The 19,482-nt window shown below is 42.3% G+C and overlaps 3 protein-coding genes across 5 annotated transcripts; 2 read left to right on the forward strand and 1 right to left on the reverse strand.

Moving 5' to 3' along the window:
* The first annotated feature begins 1,316 nt into the window (after positions 1–1,316).
* rpl10a (ribosomal protein L10a) lies at positions 1,317–4,362 on the forward strand. Its single transcript, XM_030056850.1, has 6 exons — positions 1,317–1,443; positions 1,877–1,948; positions 2,043–2,123; positions 2,559–2,707; positions 3,446–3,618; positions 4,145–4,362. Exons 1-6 carry the CDS (start codon positions 1,439–1,441, stop codon positions 4,313–4,315), a joined length of 651 nt encoding a protein of 216 aa, XP_029912710.1. The 5' UTR covers positions 1,317–1,438; the 3' UTR covers positions 4,316–4,362.
* Positions 4,363–5,392: 1,030 nt separating this feature from the next.
* On the forward strand, positions 5,393–9,251 carry LOC115362771 (lymphoid-restricted membrane protein). Of its 2 annotated transcripts, none has more exons than XM_030056847.1 (13): positions 5,393–5,699; positions 5,817–5,883; positions 5,986–6,058; positions 6,199–6,226; positions 6,339–6,479; positions 7,482–7,613; positions 7,726–7,879; positions 7,972–8,021; positions 8,122–8,172; positions 8,264–8,403; positions 8,481–8,618; positions 8,714–8,827; positions 8,919–9,251. In XM_030056847.1, exons 1-13 carry the CDS (start codon positions 5,688–5,690, stop codon positions 9,061–9,063), a joined length of 1,245 nt encoding a protein of 414 aa, XP_029912707.1. In that variant the 5' UTR covers positions 5,393–5,687; the 3' UTR covers positions 9,064–9,251. The 2 variants fall into 2 exon arrangements, with proteins under 2 accessions (XP_029912707.1, XP_029912708.1); XM_030056848.1 differs by having other exon boundaries at positions 5,396–5,699; positions 8,267–8,403.
* An 89-nt stretch (positions 9,252–9,340) lies between these two features.
* inavaa (innate immunity activator a) lies at positions 9,341–18,773 on the reverse strand. 2 transcript variants are annotated; one of them, XM_030056843.1, is made up of 10 exons: positions 18,500–18,773; positions 14,598–14,694; positions 13,969–14,102; positions 13,650–13,772; positions 13,277–13,511; positions 13,004–13,057; positions 12,240–12,465; positions 12,003–12,149; positions 10,913–11,618; positions 9,341–10,193 (listed from the first exon to the last, which is right to left on the reverse strand). In XM_030056843.1, exons 2-10 carry the CDS (start codon positions 14,659–14,661, stop codon positions 10,101–10,103), a joined length of 1,782 nt encoding a protein of 593 aa, XP_029912703.1. In that variant the 5' UTR covers positions 14,662–14,694; positions 18,500–18,773; the 3' UTR covers positions 9,341–10,100. The 2 variants fall into 2 exon arrangements, with proteins under 2 accessions (XP_029912703.1, XP_029912702.1); XM_030056842.1 differs by lacking the exon at positions 18,500–18,773 and having other exon boundaries at positions 14,598–17,977.
* Positions 18,774–19,482: the final 709 nt, after the last annotated feature.

A 19,482-nucleotide genomic window follows, 5' to 3' on the forward strand; every position in this document is an offset into this window, starting at 1 on the left:
AATGCTCAGCTTTTCTTTTTGTCACAGTAATAGAGATGTTCATTCACTTCTATGTTTGGCATTGAGCTTGTAGTTAGTGCTGCTGTTGTATTGGACTGCATTTTATTGAAAGATGTTTCCACTATTCTGTCCCACCTCATGTATATAAATAGGGTAGGACAAAAAATTAGAAACACCTCAGTATAATGTAGTCCAGTACAAGACTTCTGCAAACTACAACCTCAGTAATAAACACAGATTTAAATTTACACTTAAATTTCTCCACACTGTCAACAAAAACTGAACATTATAAACTTTGCTAAAAGGTGGAATTTATGGCAAAGCTGTTGCATTGAACTGCATTAGATTGTACAGGTGGAGCTGATAAAGTGGCTGCTGAGTGTATAATCTATATATACTTATGAGTTGAATTATATATGTTATAAAAATGTTTTCTGCACGCTGAAACGAGTCTGACAGTCTCTGCATCAGGGACTGCCACTTGGAAATTATACTTAAAATTATACATTATGCGTACACGTCTATATATATATATATATGTGTGTATATATATATATATATATATATATATTGTATTCTATAAATATTTTGCAGATATATTTCATTACACAGTCTGTGCAAAGGCTCAAAGGTGATATAGATATATTTGAGTATATTTTATTTTTCATTACTCTTATAGGGTGTGCAAAGGTTTTTCTTTTTTTCTTATATTCTTTCCACTTCATTTATTTTGTTATTTTTTTTTTATTTTTATTTTTTTTTGTTTTATTTTTCTAAAGATATATATTTCTCTCTCATGGTGTTGAGAGGTTTAATTTGTGCAGTGTGCCGTTGTTTGTTTTGCACTGTTTGTGTTCAGTTACTTGAAAATTTGGCAATGTAACTTAAAGAGTTTGCATGAACAAATAAATTTGCTTAATTGTTTTGTTGCAGCTTTTTCATTTTAAGTGTTTCAAGATTCATGTTTTCATATGTTTTTAAATGTAAATGTAAAAATGTTTTATAAATGTTAACTTTAAACAAAAAATCTTTGACTACTGTTGAAAATGTAAAACTCAGAAATCACAAATTGGCAAAAACTATTAGATTACTCAGACATTTCAACTTTACTCCAGTTAGTAAGCAGACCCTGAAGTCTTTGTTTGTGTGTCTTTCTTTCTTTCTTTTTCTTTCTTTCTTTCTTTCTTTCCTGATGTTTCGTTTTTTTGTTGGTCATTGTCATTTATCTTTAAATATTTTCATACTGGAATAAATTTACAGAATCGTTTCTAATGTAATGAACATCACTTGAATTTACTCAAAAAATAAATAAATAAATAAATAAATTACAGCCACTGGCGCACGTTGACGACGTCACCACCAAGCGCTCTATATTTGACGTAACTTCCCTCAGCACTTCCTTTTCAGCGTAGCGAGTCGAGAGGGACGAGCAGCAAAAATGAGGTTAGGAAGAATTTTGCCTTAAAATGTCACAGAAAAACACTTTTACACGCTGACAGGAAATTTACTTTACTTTAATAAACTGTATCAGCTTGTATTATTGTGTCGTAGTTGAATTACACGGTCCACTTTTTGTAAGAATCGGCTGTTAATCCCGGTGGTCCGGCGCCGGTATGAAGCGACACGTTAGGAATCTGAGATATAATCCAACATCATCGATAGTCTAAACACACTCTTTACACAATCATCCACTATTAGAAATAATTATCAATGATTTAAGTAGAGGTTGGTGTAGTTTTTGTTGCACTGTGATGCGATGTGACGCGATATTTTCACCGTTAAGTCAGCACACGTAGATTTACTGTGATTGTACGTCTAAATCGCTTATTAAAGGGATTAAACGTCTCTATTCCGTATTTAAATTGTGTTTTTGCAGTAAGGTCTCCAGGGATACGTTGTATGAAGCCGTGAAGGAGGTCCAGCAGGGCTCCCTGGCCAAGCCGAGGAAGTAAGCTCCATAATGACCATTTACTGTAGATTTGGAGGCAGTTTTTCCAAAATAAAATGTCCGTGTGCGATGCCTAACTGTGGTTGTGTCTCAGGTTTGTGGAGACGGTGGAGCTGCAGATCAGCTTGAAGAACTACGACCCCCAGAAGGACAAGCGTTTCTCTGGCACCGTCAGGTTGGGCCCTTTACTGTCTCACCCGGCCTTTTCCCTGTGTGCTTCCAGCCCTGTCTGGTGGTGATCGTAGTGACACACACTCTTAAATATCAAGCAGCTTTTTATTAGATAAAACGAGTCCCAGACAGGCCAGGAACAGACATGGAGAAGTACTCTGGGTAGTCTGACTGAGCTGAGACCCTCTTTTGGGGCAGGCGAAGCAGACGGACCCCTACCCTGGGTCTTAAAACATGAGGGAAGGCTAACGGGGGGCTGGGCTGCCAAGCTCACGCCCCCCAAGCCGACCAGTTTACACTTTGTTACCAGTGAGATCAGCTGGAAACCGTCCATGCGGGTGGTATGGGTAAGGTTTTATTTTTAAATGATCAGTAAATGAGGGGTTGGAAGCGGGCTGGTCAGAGTTGGGTGTCGGTAACGTCCTGGTGCTCCACGCAGGCTGAAGACCCTCCCCAGGCCCAAGTTCTCTGTGTGCGTCCTGGGAGACCAGCAGCACTGCGACGAGGCCAAGGCCGCCGACCTGCCCCACATGGACATTGAGGCTCTGAAGAAGCTCAACAAGAACAAGAAGCTGGTCAAGAAACTCGGTAGGAATCTCCTTTGCATCTCAAAAAAAAACAACACTGAATTACTGACATGATGTGTGTTATGTTGGACGTAAATTTTGATTCTAGGGCTTTTCTTATTATACATATATTGATTAGGGATATACTTATCTTGTGAATGTATACCATCATGATACCTTGGGGCCAGTTTGATATGTGTGATTTGATATTACGACTTAATGTGCTTTGTTTTTTGGCTTATCCTCTAGTTTGTGGTAAAGTTTCATGAGAGCCTGATTATCACAAAGATCACAGTGGCTCATTAAATACAGTGATGTCATGTTTAAGAAAAAATGGTCTCACTATGGGAGCTAATGTCATCACACATGAATAAAACTCCCAATATTGCGTAAATACCAGTATGCAGAAATACACCATATTAGAATAGGAGAAAATAAAACATTGTACTGCATGGTATGTACCCAGAAATGCATGGGATTAGAATGCATTTTCATTCAGATTATTTGAGGTCAGAGGTCATAGGACCCCCTTCAAAATGCAGGTTTTCCACTCGCCTAAATTTGGAGCAATATTTAATCTTCTTGCCAGAAACCTAGAATGACACACACGGTACCAAACGATTCCCCAGGCTGTCTAGTTTCATATGTCGCTCATATCTTTACTTTAAGTTGACTCTGTGGTTTAATAAATCACGATACTTCAGTGAGTCAAATTTTTTCCCCCACTCCTAATTCATTCTCTTATACGTTGTCCTCCTAGCCAAGAAGTACGATGCCTTCCTGGCCTCTGAGTCCCTGATCAAGCAGATCCCTCGTATCCTGGGTCCTGGGCTGAACAAGGCCGGCAAGTTCCCCTCCCTGCTCACCCACAACGAGAACCTGAACACCAAAGTGGATGAGGTCAAATCCACCATCAAGTTCCAGATGAAGAAGGTAGGCTCCAAAAATACTTCATATAGGGGGAAAAAACAAAAAACACAGCCTGCCATTTGCTAATGTATGCAACATCTCTATGTGGGAGGGATTTTCCATTCCTGTCTTTTGTAGAAGCCCTAAACTTATTGAAAAAGTGTCTTCCACAGGGCGTTGAGTTTCTGGAAAGTTATGGGTATTGCGCCAGTGTATTCTATATAAGGAAAATCACGATTTAGTAAGTGATTGGGGCAGGTTATTGAAGGTCATGTCTCTTTGTCAGCTTCAGTTTTTAAAAGATCACTACCTGTTTATTAAAACAATTTATTTTCCATTATAGTAAAGCTGTATTCACTTCCCCCACAGAATCAGAAACAGTGAATCTTGGAGAAAATCTGAAGGGTTAAAATTTTGGTCAAGGAGAAAGAAAAGTCTAAGTCCATCATGGAAATTTTAGCCATGGAAAAGTTGTGGAGTTTTACATGAAAAGCTTGTTCTCGTGTCAGATGTCTGAGTGATGTAACGTCTCTCTCGCCTTGTGCTCCAGGTGCTGTGTCTGGCCGTGGCCGTGGGACACGTGAAGATGACCGAGGACGAGCTGGTGTACAACATCCACCTGGCTGTCAACTTCCTGGTGTCTCTGCTGAAGAAGAACTGGCAGAACGTGCGCGCCCTCTACGTTAAGAGCACCATGGGAAAACCCCAGCGCCTCTACTAGGGTTGCACAGCTTTTCTATTCGTAATAAAAATGTGGAGATGATCCGATATCGCCTGGCCTGTGAATTTCTTTCCTCTTGTTGCTGTCACTTTGTTTGAAACCTTAGAAATGAAAACACATCTATAGTATCTGAGTTCCTGTTTAATAATTATGCACTCAATTAATGTTAAAGTTTTCACTTTACTGGGATCAGAAGTACAAACAAAAGACGGGATGGACCAGTTGACCAGCAGAACATTGGCTGCTGTTTTTTAGTCTGTGGCTCATTGTAAAAATAGGCATTTGAGTGACGTTTTTTGTAGCAGTGCCTTACACAATCATTAGATTAACAGTAAAACTAAGTCTATTGGCATTAACTTGATGACGTGGGTTCAAGCATATGAGGATCTGCAATTAAGTTTACTCAAACCTCACATGAAAACAGCTTTCATTAATTTTTACACTGTAAGATGTATTTTTTCTGAAGGAGTTTGGATTAAGAAATTTTGAACAAATGCAAGAATCCTACAAAATGTGTCAAATCTTTTGACGAAGCGAATTAAATTGGTCCCTGAAGTTATAAAACAAATCACAAGTTTTTACCTTCATCTGATAGATTTTATAATTCTGAAATGCCACTTAAGTAGAGAAACCTGAATTTACACTTGTAAATTGAAGTTTTGCGAGTGGTACTTCAACTGTCATTTCACTTCAATGAAATGCTATATCAATAAATATCAAGATAGCCTTAATTGCGTATTTTGAGATAGCCCTGAGATACGTATTTGTACAGTCATATGTTCTCAATTATGTAAAAGTAAAGGGTTCAGTCTTAAAATTAACTTAATAAGCGGTGTGGTGTGTTCAGGGAAAAAAATAAGGGCGTACTGTTGTATAATGAATGCAGCCATTCACCAGCCGGCTGAAGATGGCAGCATTTGTCATGGAAAGTTCTTATGTAATAATAAATTCAAGCATCAGCTGGGATGCCCTGTCAGGATGGTGGCGTTGTGGTGTCCCATCTTCTCACCAAAGTTGTCGGACTGGAGGAGGAGCAGAGCTGATGAACGAGCCGTCACTCTGCATGTCCCACACGTGCACAACAACCAGAGGGCGAGCCATTGCCACCCCTGAGCTTCTTAGGCCAGTTATCCTGGTCATGTTTCTCTGACTGTGGATCTCTTAATAGGATTATCTGTTCTCTCGGTGCTTTTCCTGGAGAATGGGACACAGAGACAACACTTAATGCAAAGGCAGACAGGACCTTGTGGAGGTACGTCTGCATTTTCTGCAACATCGATTCATTTGAGGCTGATGGTGGAGGGGTTTTTCATGTTTTAATACCTGCGTAAGACTCTGGGATTAATCTGTTGGAGAGCCACAAGCTTCCATCATGCGTGTTCAGGTGAGCCAAAGATTCCTACCAACGGCCCTTCACTGCTTCTGAGCCAGTTTCTGAAACCCTTCAGTGGTGACAGTAGCACTCAGTGTTAATGTTTCTAAATCTAAACTTTTTCCTCAGCCTGATGCAGAGTCACGCGACCCTGACAGTCAGTTCACGATGCAGGGCAGTGAAGACAGCGAGGAAGGTACAGCGATTAATCTCACTTCTATACAGCTGACAGTTTTCATAGAAATGCCCACAACTTGGACAATGAGTGAAGTTCACCTGGGCCGTGTCTCCTTCACAGAAACCAGTCAGGAGGAGCCGCCGGTCCCAATGTGGAATGACCTGTCCATTGTGGAGCGAGTAGGACTCAACAGGTAATGCAGTGTTTGGTGTTTATGGAGGACTTATTATTTATTATGCAGTATCTCACTGTCATGCAGGCAATAATATTTGTTGAATGATCTAATTCGATTTGACCTTTTATGAAGCTTTCAATCCCATTTCCTCCTGACAGCGTTGAGATGTCAGAGGAAGCTCTGGAGGTAAGACTGTCCACTCCTCATTTACCATGATATCGCAGGATTAGACGCTGCTGCTCAAACTGTCTTACACTGTTGTTTTTTATAATCCAACTATCTGCTCTCCTCCCCTAAGGCTGCCTTCTCTCAGATTTCCCTGGCCTTCTGCTGTGACCAGTATACCCTGAAACAGAGGCTGCAGGCTGAGGAGCACGCCCGCAACCTGGCAGAGGAGAACATCCAGCTGGAGCTGACCAGAGGCAGGGAGACGCTGGAGGTATGCACAGACAGGAGCGTCCTAGAGCGTCAATATCACTTTTACACACTGATTTTTAAACTGAAAACAGACCCATGGCCCAGAGCCTCAACATGAAAAGAAGACTGAAGAAGCAGATTAACTATGTAGCTGCCCTGATAGTCCACAGAGATCATCATCATCATCATCATCATCTGCCTTCATTGCTGAGGATTGCTCCTCATTTCCAGCACTGTCAAGTTTAAAATTTTATGTTACTTAATGCAACAGCATTAAAATCCAATGTCTAAAATGTTAGAAAAAAAAATCAAAGTATCAATTTTGAGAGTTTGTTGCCATAAAAGACCCAAGAGACTAAGAAAATGAAGTGGACAAACTATACTGAATGATGCTGATGAGTAATTTGTGAACTTTCATGCCAAGTTTTGTAATTTTAATACTGAGGTCTGTTTTAAGTAATAATCAGCCTAATTATAAAATAACGCTGATCTACTAGGTAATGCTAATCGGTTGCAAAGTTCAAATGAAATAATATAGAAAAATGTTCATTTAATACTCATCACTTAATAAATCTTTATTCTTGTTCATTAGTGAGTTTGAATAAGAGAATAGGTTTTCTGTGGAAGAACCATTTCAGATATTATTTAGTGTGACAATGTAGAAAGAGGATGGCACCCAATGAGAGAAGTTATTTTTTCTTCTTTAAGAGCCTGAATTCATTGTTACAGTGTCAAAGGGCTTTACAGGTCCACACTCTTAAAAAAAAAAAAAAAAAAAACACACCCTGACCTGAACCCTCATAACCCCTATCAGATTATGCATTTTTGTTAATATGCCAGAGGTATGGACATTCTTCTTCTTGTTGAAGGAACATGGAGCTGTTTGCAGTTTGAAAATATATGAAAATATATATGTATACAAGAAGGAATACAGGGCCTCAGGGGAACATACATCAGCACCTTGGGGACAGAGATACGCTCCATTGAGAGCAGTGAAACGGTGTTGGTTTGTGTGTGTCTCCAGGCACTGAAAGCTCTCTGTCTGGACAGTAAACGCAACAAAATCCTCCAGAAGCTGGAGCTGTGTCTGGACATCCTTGGTGGGACGGTAGAACGAATCTCCAGCACAGCTGAGGTGTTGGGAGCTGTGCACCAGGTACAGCAGACACACTGATTTAATACTGTTCTTATTTACTGAATACTACTTATACGCTTCATTTATCTTCAGTATCCATGCTCAGTGAGTGTATTCTCTCTGTTTGTGGCAGGAGGCACGTGTGAGCCGGGCAGTGGAGCTGATGGTGGCTCACGTGGAGAATCTGAAGAAGCGTCACGACAGAGACATGGCCGAGCTGGAGGAGACCAAGAGGCTGATCCAGCACGGCTCCCACAGGAGCCTCATCGAGCCCGGAGACTTCCCAGGTCATTCATGTGCTCTCCTGTTGCACGGTGACATTCATATTGTTCTGCTTTCCTCTTCCCTTTTTGCCTGACCGCTGGATGTCTTATTGCAGATATGGAGGAGAGTGAACCCAAAAAGAAGGACAGGAAAAACTCTCAGCAGGTGCACAGATATCTGGCTTATTGTACCTTGTTATTTCTACGCTACACCTTCTTAATCACTTTAACCCACCACATTGTGTTCTTTCCTTTTTTTCTATTAGTACAATGGCCGTCACAGGGTCAGCATATCAGTCATCTCCAACCAATCTCAGGTAGGAAGGCTCCCTGCGTAAACTCCCTTTTTCTCTTCTCATGTGATTATCCAGATAGCTAAAAGGGTGTCGGGTCTTTTTGTCTCTCCAGCAGAGGAGAAAGCGAGACTTGAAGAGGCAGGTAGAGAGCATCAACAAGACGGCCCTCACCCCAAGTCTATCACCAACCCCGAGCACAGAGTCCAGCTGCTCCATCATGACCAAGGAGGAGAGTTACTCACTGCATGACAGGTAATGTTCCTCCACATAATAATGTTATGAATCAACATGTGTGCATTACTAATAGTCTTTTTCTTCTGGGTACAAAGACCACCTCTCAAGCCAGATGAAGCCCCGTCAGATGTTTTGGGCGTCCAGCCTCCACCGGAGCCCTCTCCCACCCCCAACCCAGAGAGTCTCCCACCCTCTGCAGCGGACGTGGCCATCGGGAAGATACAAAACAAAAAGTATGAGAATGGAAATACTCGTAACTTTGTGTTGTATTGCATTTTAAAGTTAAATTGTAGGCTAATGCATCGGAGAATTTACATGTTTGTTGCAGTTCTCCTCTGGATACCCTGCGGCACAGACACAAGAGCAAAACCACACTGTCGAAGAAAAAGGCAGACAAGGATAAAAAGGGCGCACATGTTTATCAGCAGTTTCCCATGGACACGTAAGTCAAAATGTGTTTTTGAAAAGAGAAAGTGTAGTGATAATCTTGATGATGATTCCTGTTGATAAAGCTGCATGACTTCTCTCTTCAGGTGTGGGTCATTGTTGAGGCAACGCCCTGTGGCTCATTGGCTGCATGACTGTCACTGGGCTCTCCACTGCATCTACCTCCTGGTGCTCCTCTGTGTCTTGACATTCACCTACTTCTTATGGAAGCTTTATGGCCGTGCACTTTAGCAATAATCTGTTTAATACAGTTATCAGGACATTGCTCATAACTGACTCATCTGATGATATGTAATGATTAATAATGTCTGTATACTCTGTAACTTTACTGTAAACAAAGCGTGAACTCAAACTAAAATCCCTGGCCATCTGGCGTACTCTTTGTATGTGTACACAATATATTTTGATTTAACACTTGAGCCTGTCCATCTTTGCTTTGAATCACTTGGTGTTCTGTTGTCTCACAAATAGCCTTGGAAGTAGATTAACTAATACCCATTCGACAAACTTAATAGTCATAAAAAAGTGTTTTTTATTATAAATATACAAACAGTATCAAAACTGATACAATCACTTGGTTAGTAACACAACACCATACTGCAGTGAAAACATTCAATAAACCACTTTGCTACTAAAGGCATCAGGGATTAATACAAAAATTAATAGTACGGGTTAGGATTCAGCTTACTTCACGCTGTCATGGCTCTAGAGCTGTTTTTTTTTTTTTTTAATTACACATTAAAAAAGTGAAATGCATTTCAAAAGTATATTAGGGGATTTTAGTGATAACTCTATGCTACAAATTAAACATTTTAAATAGATAAATATAGCACTGAAAGAATTATATTAATGGCAAAACTTCTGGAACATATGAAAACTAGGTGAACTTAATGTGCAAATATGTGCCAGCCACCAAGGTCCTTGAAACTACAGCGAGTGTGCTGACGATAATCTACATGACACCGTAAGGGAATTTTCTGAAAGTCAATTCATCTAAGAAAACTCAGAAAAATCAATTTAGAAGGCTTTTCAAAATAAATACATGGGCAAACCACTTTACATACATTTTTAAATTAAAAAAGTGTGAGAGAGGTGCTTATAAATGTACCAATAGGTCCAGGTTTTCTGTATTCTGTCAAGGACAGCATCACACCTCTACGGCCATACAATCTCACAGAGAGCCTGTTCACTTAATAAATACAGAGATAAATAAAAAAGGAATATGTATATATCCTACTAAATATGCTGAAGACTGGTAGCTTCCTTGGCTACACCTGGCTCACTATTTCAGCGTCCTCTTCAACATACCACTGCACCGGGGTCCCATCTGCCGCCCTCTGCAGAATCACATTTCCAGAACCCTGAGGAACAAAGTTGATAATGTGTTAATATTTTTTCAAAAACTCCATGATATATTCAATTGTTCTATTTTTAAAGGAAATATATAGATATGTTCCCACTTAGTTCTAGTATAATCTATCCATCTAGATTGATTCTGTGTGATTTGGGGAGGTTTACAGTCTGCCGTGATGTACCTGGTCTCCTGTCAGCCCAATATAGTGGGGCAGGATGGGTATCGTGTTGTGGAGCTCAAACCAAGTTACATGTGAAAACCTCAGCAGCCTCAAGGGTGAAAACTTTAACTGGGAACTATTTCCTGACTAAGAACATTGGCAAACTATATCTACCTTCAATTTGTACTAATTGTGGGTGGATGGATATAGTTTGTCAGAGTTCTTTAGCATGAAATAGTTCCCCTAACCCAGGTCCGGTGGAATATGTCAGGTATCTACATCATTGTTTTTGGAAAGCACTGTTGCTGTTAAGTTTTTCACATGTAACGCTTTGATTATTTGTGCTCCCCAACACAATACCCATTCAGTCCCACTGTGCTGGGGACAGGAAAGTTTACAGCAAATCACATAGATACTATCTGCACAAATAGACTGCAGTAAGGGTAAGTGGGAAAATACTTTTTTTATATTTTGGGTGAAATGTTCTTTTAAATTTATTAAGTGAAGGAGTCAGGTGGTGTACTGTAATGTGTATATGGTGAGGTCTGTTGTTGGGCCATACCAACCTGTTTATAAGGCGGCAGATGAGGTGACGTAGGGCTCTTTACGCTGTAGGAGCCCTGGGGTTCCACAGAGCTTGAACGCGACTTCTGGAGCTGATTCCTCTGGTGCCACGACTTCAACTCCTCCGACACAATCTCCCTGGGCATCAGCCGGGTGGCATGGTTGGGGTACTCCTTCAGTGAAGGTGTCCGGACCAGTCTGGTATAGGGAGGAGGGGGCTTCAGCATCCTCCTGGGGGACGATGCCCCTTCTTGCCACTGTCTTTGATGGAGGTTGCGAGCAACAGGGGGAGGGGGAGATACGTAACACTTCCCCATGTCCAGGTCCAGAGGGGAAAGAGGGCGTTCCTCTGCCATGGCCCTGCTGTAGCTGGGGCCGGCCTGGGACTGATTGTTGTTCTTGTGTGCACTAGGGCTGGGGAAGCTGGAGAGCCCTTTATTCTGGCCTCCAAAGCGGAATCCATAAGGTGGAGGGCAGAGCTTAGGGATCTCGGTGGGCCCATCCCTGCAGGGGGAACTGGTGTAGGAGGAGGCAGAGTGCTCAGAGCTGCTGTCCTCAGAGCTGGACTGGTACAGCCGCCGTGGGGAATATTCTGGAGAATGCACCATGAAATCAGCCACACAGCGGCGCTGGGGCAGCCTGGTGCGCCCCCGGTTGTTCTCCGAACTGAGTCTCTCCATGTCAGCAGCTGGCTTACCTTTGGGAAGTCTGAGAAGAAAATATGACAAGTTACAATACGTAATTCATCAAATCCTAAAATTATAGCTTACATGTGTTATGTCATGATCTTCATGCATTAAAACTACAGGATGGAACTTTCCAGTTCTGTATAATGTCTCTCTCTCTCTCTCTCTCTCTTCTGGCATTGAATTAATTGCTGCTTAAAAAGCACACGGCCAGGTTTCTTTCAATCTTCACATGCAAAAAAAAAAACAGGAGGAAAAAAAGCCTTTGAGTGTCATGGAAATGAAAGACAAGGCAATTAGCCGTGCTATAATTTTAAGCTGGACTATCACTGTGTGAACCCTGAAGATTCTGTAGTATAGCTTGATCTGTAAATATGTCTAGCATATTTTAGGAATTCTTTGTTACCTGAAAGACTGGGAGTACTGTCGGCGTACATGTAGCTCTGGGGTGGAGGGGGCGCTGCTGGAGTGGGTGTGACGTAGGGCCAAGCTTTTGATGAACTGCGAGGGAAGAACCCTGCTGTCTGCACACACCGGGGTTCCCACTGGACTACTGCACACAGCAGAGACAGGAGGGATGTCATGAGACATGCAATACCATTAGGTGTTCAGTGCAATGTTTTCAAACTCTGAGGACAGCTACCTGGACCTGCTGCTGCATGCAGAGTGAGGTTTTGAGGCTTTCTGATAAGGCTGGTCCAGACTGGACTCTTTCCATGGAGAGTTCTGAATGGGAGAGCGCTCGTACTCCACACTGGTCTGGTTTGACGACTGCAGTGGTGACTGGAGGGACTTGGCGGACAGCTGGAGGGGGTCTGAACAGGAAGTGCCCAGTGGCGGAGGAGAGAGAGGGGTAGAGGAGTCCATGTCTGTGGATTGTCAGAGGGAACAAACGGTCACTGTGAGCCCTTCTGTTCAAGAGCACTTCAGAATCAGAGTCAGAAATACTTCATTGATCCCCGAGGGAAAATTGGGTAAGCTGCAGTTGCTCAAATTCCCCAGAGAAAAAAATATATAAACATAAGTGAAATTATAAGAAATAGAAAAGGAAATCAGAAATATAAAAATATGAGCATTAGAAATTTGTAAAAAAAAATAAAAAATTTATATATATATATATATATATATATACACATTATGTAAAAATATGTACGTTAATCCTATTTTTTGCATTAATCCTTATTTTAAAAAAAAAAAAAAAGTGCAATCAGCAGAGCAGACACTTGATAACACACTTGATGTCACAGGGCTGGAACCTGGCTGAAGGATCATCACGCCGCCCCAAAACACATCTACTACACACTTAACATATATCTCAAGTAAATACATATCCATATCAAAACAAGCCTATTACAGAGTAATGAATGCGGTTCAAAGACAAGATGAATTTAGCTGGTTGTCACTCACCATCATCCAGAGCGACCACATCAGACAGGGAGCTGTCATCAGACATGCATAAATCTGGGCAGAGAGGGAACATTTTAAAAGAGAGTCCTTTATCAAATCCCACTACTTATGAGTTATGAGGATTTATTTATTATTGTATTATTTTATTTATGAGACCATTTATGAGACCATTTATTCATGGGCTCATATATATTGGCCCATTTATTTGTGAGCCAATTTATGAGCCTGCTGCAGAGCACAGTTTGGCCTGAAGAGTGCAGCAGGATCACTTACCTTTGCTTTGGTTGGTGGGGGTTATGGTGCGTGGGGAAGTACACTCGCTCCTGATCTTGTGCTGGCACAAAGCCTCCTGTAGCTCCTTCACTTTCCTCTCCTCCCTCTTGCACTGCTGCAGCCGGCTCTTCTTCTGGGGTTTACTGAGGTTCTCCTCCAGGGAGAGTCTCCGAGCTGCCTCATAAATCTGGCGCTGAAGAGCCAGGTCAGCTTCAAGAGCTTTCAACTCTGAATCCTACAGAAAGGCAGAGTTTCCACATTATATTGTAATCTTAAATTTTTTTAATAAATACATTTTTTTTTCCTTTTTTCACCATCTAATTATCTTTACAAATGGGGAAGACAACACAGTAAAACTGATGATGATTTGTACCTCTCCATCCTGATGGATCAGACCTTCATCCAGCTTGAATGCAGCACCTATCCTCCTTCGAACCCGGGGGGGCTTCTCATTTGGCATCAGAGGATAGTCTGAGGGCAGTGTACCAGTCAGCTCCTGTGAAGATAAAACCCATGGTCAGATCTCCAGGCCATTTCAGACAGGAAACCCTCATGGACATTCATTCTGACTACTACACACTAACTTTTTCTTTTACAAGCACTATGATGGCTCTTATGGCTAATTAAAATACAGAAGAAGAAGAATATCTGGTAGCATATGCTATGCAGATGAACATCTAAGAGGTACTCACTGCCTCTCTGATGCAGAGCTTTCTGAGCTCCAGCAGGCAGAGCTCCAGTCGGTCCTCCAGGGACTGGTGCTTTAGCTTCAGGGCCCTGGTGTGGATGGTCAGGTCCTTCACTGGGGATGTGGGGCTATCTGGACCTGCAGCACAAACAGAGATCATCAGCTCAACCTGTTAATCATCATAATCTGCAGCAGCCTCTCTGCTCTGATCATGAAACATAATTTACTATGCAAAGATTTGCATCTGCACTAAGGCTTCACGACATACAAAAATATATTATACATCAGTTATTTTCCCCAAATATTCCAGTTATAACTTATGTGTACTCGGCTTTCTGGTTTTTACATGATTTCTTAATTGGTGCTTAAGAATGTTAAAATTGAAAGTGGGCTGAGAATGAGATGTGGTTAGGATGTGTTTTCACATTAAACAACATTAACCATTAACATTTTTGTTCAATGCAATTTCTTCCTCTGCTGGAAATTACAGGGTTTGATATTGTGATTTTCCTTATTTTTCTACTGATCATGGAGCCCTAAACTGTACCTAAAGTTTGTGGAGGTAAGTTCCTGTGTTGCTAAATGATAATGTGTTAACATTTGTGGTATTAGTATTTGAAATGGTTTTCTTACCAGAGTGTAAGATAATCCCACTGTCAGTGTCACTGATCTCCTCTTTACTCTCAACAGCTGTCATCTTTGCTATTTCTTCAAAGGCCTCTTGAAATACCTGTAAAAATAAAAATAAAAATAAAAATAAAAACAGTTTGGTCAGATGAAGAAAACTCAGCATGATCAGCAGAAAAGATCAAAATTCTTGTTCTTTTTTTCCTACCAAATTACTTCACTCATGCTTGCCTCTCCTCCTTTCTGCAACAAAAGTAAATCAATGGCGAGTGTCCTTTCACACACACACGCAGCTCTCCATCTCCCTCCTCCCTCCTCCCTGCTCCTCCATCACAAAAGGCAGCGGCCCCCACGCTTGACTCGGCACATGTTCGGGGGTTAATCTGAATCAGGGTGCCATGGTGACGGGGTACAGCGCGGCTGGCTAGGGGAGTGTGTCGCCATGAGGCGTGTCAGAGGGCGTTTAAAGAGCCCAGACCCCAAAAAAGAAAGCAGATGGCAGCGGGAATTACCCCTCTCTTGGACTGCACCTGTTCCCCCCACGCGCCCCTCCCTCAGCTCCTATTCAACCAGTGTCCAGAAAACCCTCCAGGGGCTTTGAAGTGGAAGAATGTCTCAATGCTGCGCTTGTCCACGCAGCATCAGCTCACAAGGTCCCTGCTGATTCCTGTGCCACATTCATTAAAACACATTCATAAACAAGAAAGCACAACTCATTTTTATGGCCCGCTCTGCTCCACTGCGGTTCTATACTGAGCATCTGTCTGACAGTAAACAAAAACGTAGTGGGAAGAGACAGACAACAACAGAAAAAGAAAAAAACAATCACACAAACAAATTGGAGGAACCGTTAAGAGATAAGTTGAGGCTAATTTGTTTAAAATCAGGTCAATGGGTCCATGACTTGGATGAGAAAATCGCCTAAGGATAAAACAGAACTTTCTGGAAAATGCCGTCTTTGTTTTCTCTCTTGTCTTTTTAAGTCAGTTAATTTATTGTCTATCTCACATGTCTGCCATAAGCCAAGACCTTTCCTAAAACATTTCAGCAGATCACAAGAGACTACTTTACGGCCGCTAACGTGATTAGAGAATATCATTAGATTGCCTTGTTTCAGTGTCACACATGCATGAAACCACGGTTCATAACTTGGACACAACCGCTGGAGCAGCTAACAGCTCTCAGCATTCATATCATGTAAAAACCAGTTCAGTGTGTGGCAGTAAACAGTAAACGCTGCTTTATTAGTCAGTATTTCTGAGGCAAGAGGATCTGTCCACATGCACACATAAAATTACGGCATGTGTGTGTTAGCAAGGCTGTGTTTAATCCTCAGCTCCTGTCTCATGCTCTGTGTTTAGAGATGGGTATCAGGCCTTTTCCTGTAGGGACCAGGAAGACACAGCGCCCGTGTGGATGAGAGCCTCCTTTGACAGGATGTTATTGTGTTGATCCCATAGGTCTGGCCCATTCACCACGGTAACTCATGTGAACTGATGCAGCTTTGGGCACACAGTAGCACAATGAGGAACAGGCAGCCTGAACTGAGCACCACTGCTTAGTGAAAACACTGCAACAAAGGGCCTGGATCCACCAACCAGGCTCAGTAATCTGCTGTGGGCGCAATATCTGCTGACACTTCTGGCTTGAGCCGAGCAGCGATGTCAGGTCAGCGATGGACCAATATTGAGACAAGGCTGCAGCAAGAGGGGGAGAGGAACAGTGCTGAGTTAGTGCGCAAGGTAGGGGCCTGCACAGGGAGTGAACTACACTCTCGCTGCCCTGCACCAAGCTAAAACTAAAGACGTCAACAGGAATTCAGCCTGGTAATCAGAGACAGGCTGGGTAATGTGGGATTTACCCACTTACACCCCATAACTCTCTGAAGACTTTCACAATGTCTGTGGTCAGAGGTCTAGCCTGAGTAAGTGGGTGGGTTCGGGTAAAACATAAAATCTCACTTGAAGTTGCATCTTATTACCAATAAATTGACACCATTTGCCATGGCCTTTACAAGATGTGGAGTCACTGACTCACAGTATTTGGTGGAGCAAAAAAAAAAAGTAATACTTTTTGATTGTGTGTAAGAGGATTGGTGATTCATTTCCTGAAGAAGTAACTGCTGATAACAGTCTGCACCGGATGGAAGTACCTTAATTGCTCTTGTCAAAATATGCTAATTGCAAACCATGTGATCACAGCTAATGGCAACTATCTGTGCACGTGTCAGGGATGGCAGTTGACCGTTCCACCCATCCTCACTGCTCACCGGACCGTGAAAACGTAACATCTACGGAAGTGGGTGTTTATAGCAGGAGATTATGATGTGGATTCACTGTCTCCCAGACTTCCCCACCACCCTTTCCCATGAGCCTTTGGAGTTGTGATCTCCTGGAATGCCGCCACCACCGTGCTCATTACCACTGTGGTCGGCCCTGGAATTACCAACGGGGACCAGCCTAGCCTAGGAAACAGTGAGGGATGCCTGAAACCAGACCGAGGCCTATTCGAAGCCTGTAATTAAGATTCTCAAGTGAATGCTGATACTATGGAAGAAACCAAACGACTTTACAGCATGCCTTATTTCAGAGTCTGATGAAAAGCCAAAATCCATTCAGCAAAATGAATCCATTCTGTACACAATGTGGGCTGCTGGAAGAAAAGTGAATCAATGTGGGGGAGCACTGAGAGAGAAGAGAGAAAAAAATGAAGTGTTGTATTACAAAGCACGTCACTGGAGTCAGATCATGGCTTGAAGAAGTAGTGCTAAGTCAGGAAGCTCCACGCACAGCAGCAAACTGCAGACATAATGGTGTGACAACATTAACACCAGGCTCAAAAGTCACAGTGATTAAAAGACTTAATGCGTTGGCATCCACCCAGCAGCCTTTTTCTTTTGCCAGCTTTCACTCAGATCACAACTGTAACCTCGTACAGAGGTCTTAGTTTTCCAATAGAGACAATACAATGGTAATAAGCACCATACCAGCCTGCTAACCAGTCAGTGGAGGCCATATGCTGGCCAGACACACCAGCTCTGTTACAGGCCAAAAGACAACATAAATACAGAGGGCAAGAAGAGATGCTCGATTGTTCTGCAAAAGCTGCAGGGCCAGAGGGGGGGATCATGACACTTTGTCCCTTTGAGTCATCATTCCTAAGGCTGCTGAATGGTCACTGAATGGTCATCCACAGCCATTACCAAGATGAGGGTTTCCTTCACTCTGCAGCGCCCAGCAAAGTAACACAAAGGTGTTATCTTTAACACCAACAGAGCACCGCATGTCTGTCAACAATGAGGAGCTCAAGACTCTGGTGTTTATTCTGCTGCAAGAGACACAAACAACTGTCATCAACCAGCGTGTTGCCCCTCACACACACACACACACACACACACACACACACACACACACACACACACACACACACAATAGAGTTCCTGTACCATCAGTATGGAAGCAAGCTTGTCTTTTCTCCAATTTTATGGTAAAGCCCTTAGTGTCAGGAGGGCATGTGACCAAAGTGGCCAACACAGTCATCCACCACAGCCTGAATGCTCTGATTTAGTTTTAGTGTTGCTAATTCGGGAATCAGAAAATGCTTAACAAGCACAGTGATGCCGTCCAAAAACTCAATATGCTATACAAGACAAAAAAAAAGAAGTGAATAATGATAAGCAGTCCTAATTAAAATGAGTTGAATGTGTTTAGATTTGGATGACTACACAGCAGATTAATTCAAGTGACGCTTTACGGGATTAAACTTTTGTCAGTTAGCTTGCGATTTAACGGACAAGTCTGAAGTTAACTCCGCGTCAATAATGATGCTGCTACCCTCGTGTTTTTTTTTTTTTTTCTTTCTCTGTAGTCCACCATGTTGTTAAATTATGTTAAACCTGCTGAACTTACCTTCCAGCTCCAGTTGTCCTCTCTCCTCCTCCAGTCACTCTCTCAGCATCGTCTGCGGCCGCAGTAAAAGTTGTGACTTTCCTCGGTCAGATGTGAGCGCAGCTTTTGGGACATCTGTCTCGGACCAAACCATTTTCCTAATAGGGGTGTACAGAAATTTACCTTTGTCCTAACATAGTTGTTTGATGTTGCGCTTTACTTCGGTGTAATTTAAAAAGCTAGTAAATCGATGTCTTATCCCTAAAAATATTTAAAAGAAAAAAGTTAACTCTGGAGATTGTATGTAACTTTATTTTTTTCGATCCCCCCCCCGCTTGTTCAACATGGTTTGCTCCGACGCTACGCTGCTCTCAGACACGCTCTGCGTATTGATACAGCACGCGACGCGGAGGGGGTTTAATAAAGAAGAGAATGGCTCTCTCTCAGTGTGTGTGTGTGTGTGTGTGTGTGTGTGTGTGTGTGTGTGTGTGTGTGTGTGTGTGTGTGTGTGTGTGTGTGTGTGTGTGTGTGTGTGTGTGTGAGACAGCTGGCTAGTGGTCACCACACGTCACTTTTTCCTTGCCCACACTACAAATAAAAAACATAGATATTTGTCAGTAAAAATAAAGTAAAATGTATTTTGGATAAAAATAATCAATCCATATTTGTAGCAGTAAAGAAGTGTACTTTGAAGAGAGGTTTGCTATGCATTTTCTGTGCATTCAAGCTTTTTTTCCCCCTCCAGTTTCTGCACAGTTGATCTCATTGCCATAGCAGCCTACTTTTATTATTTGTTTTCAGCCATCCCAAATGTCTCTGGTGTCTTAACCAGGCCCTTGGGTATTTCTATACATCCTGAAAAGCCTCCTCCAGATGGTCGGCTTTCTTCCCTCGTCCCGTGAAGGAATGAAAAGATCAGCTAATTAAACAAAGTCCCATATCCATGTGAAAGAACCTTGTGAGCCCTCAGGGAGTGGAGCTGTGTGCAGAGACGGGGCTGCATG

Source organism: Myripristis murdjan, chromosome 7 (genome assembly GCF_902150065.1).
Source record: "Myripristis murdjan chromosome 7, fMyrMur1.1, whole genome shotgun sequence".
NCBI lineage: Eukaryota > Metazoa > Chordata > Actinopteri > Holocentriformes > Holocentridae > Myripristis > Myripristis murdjan.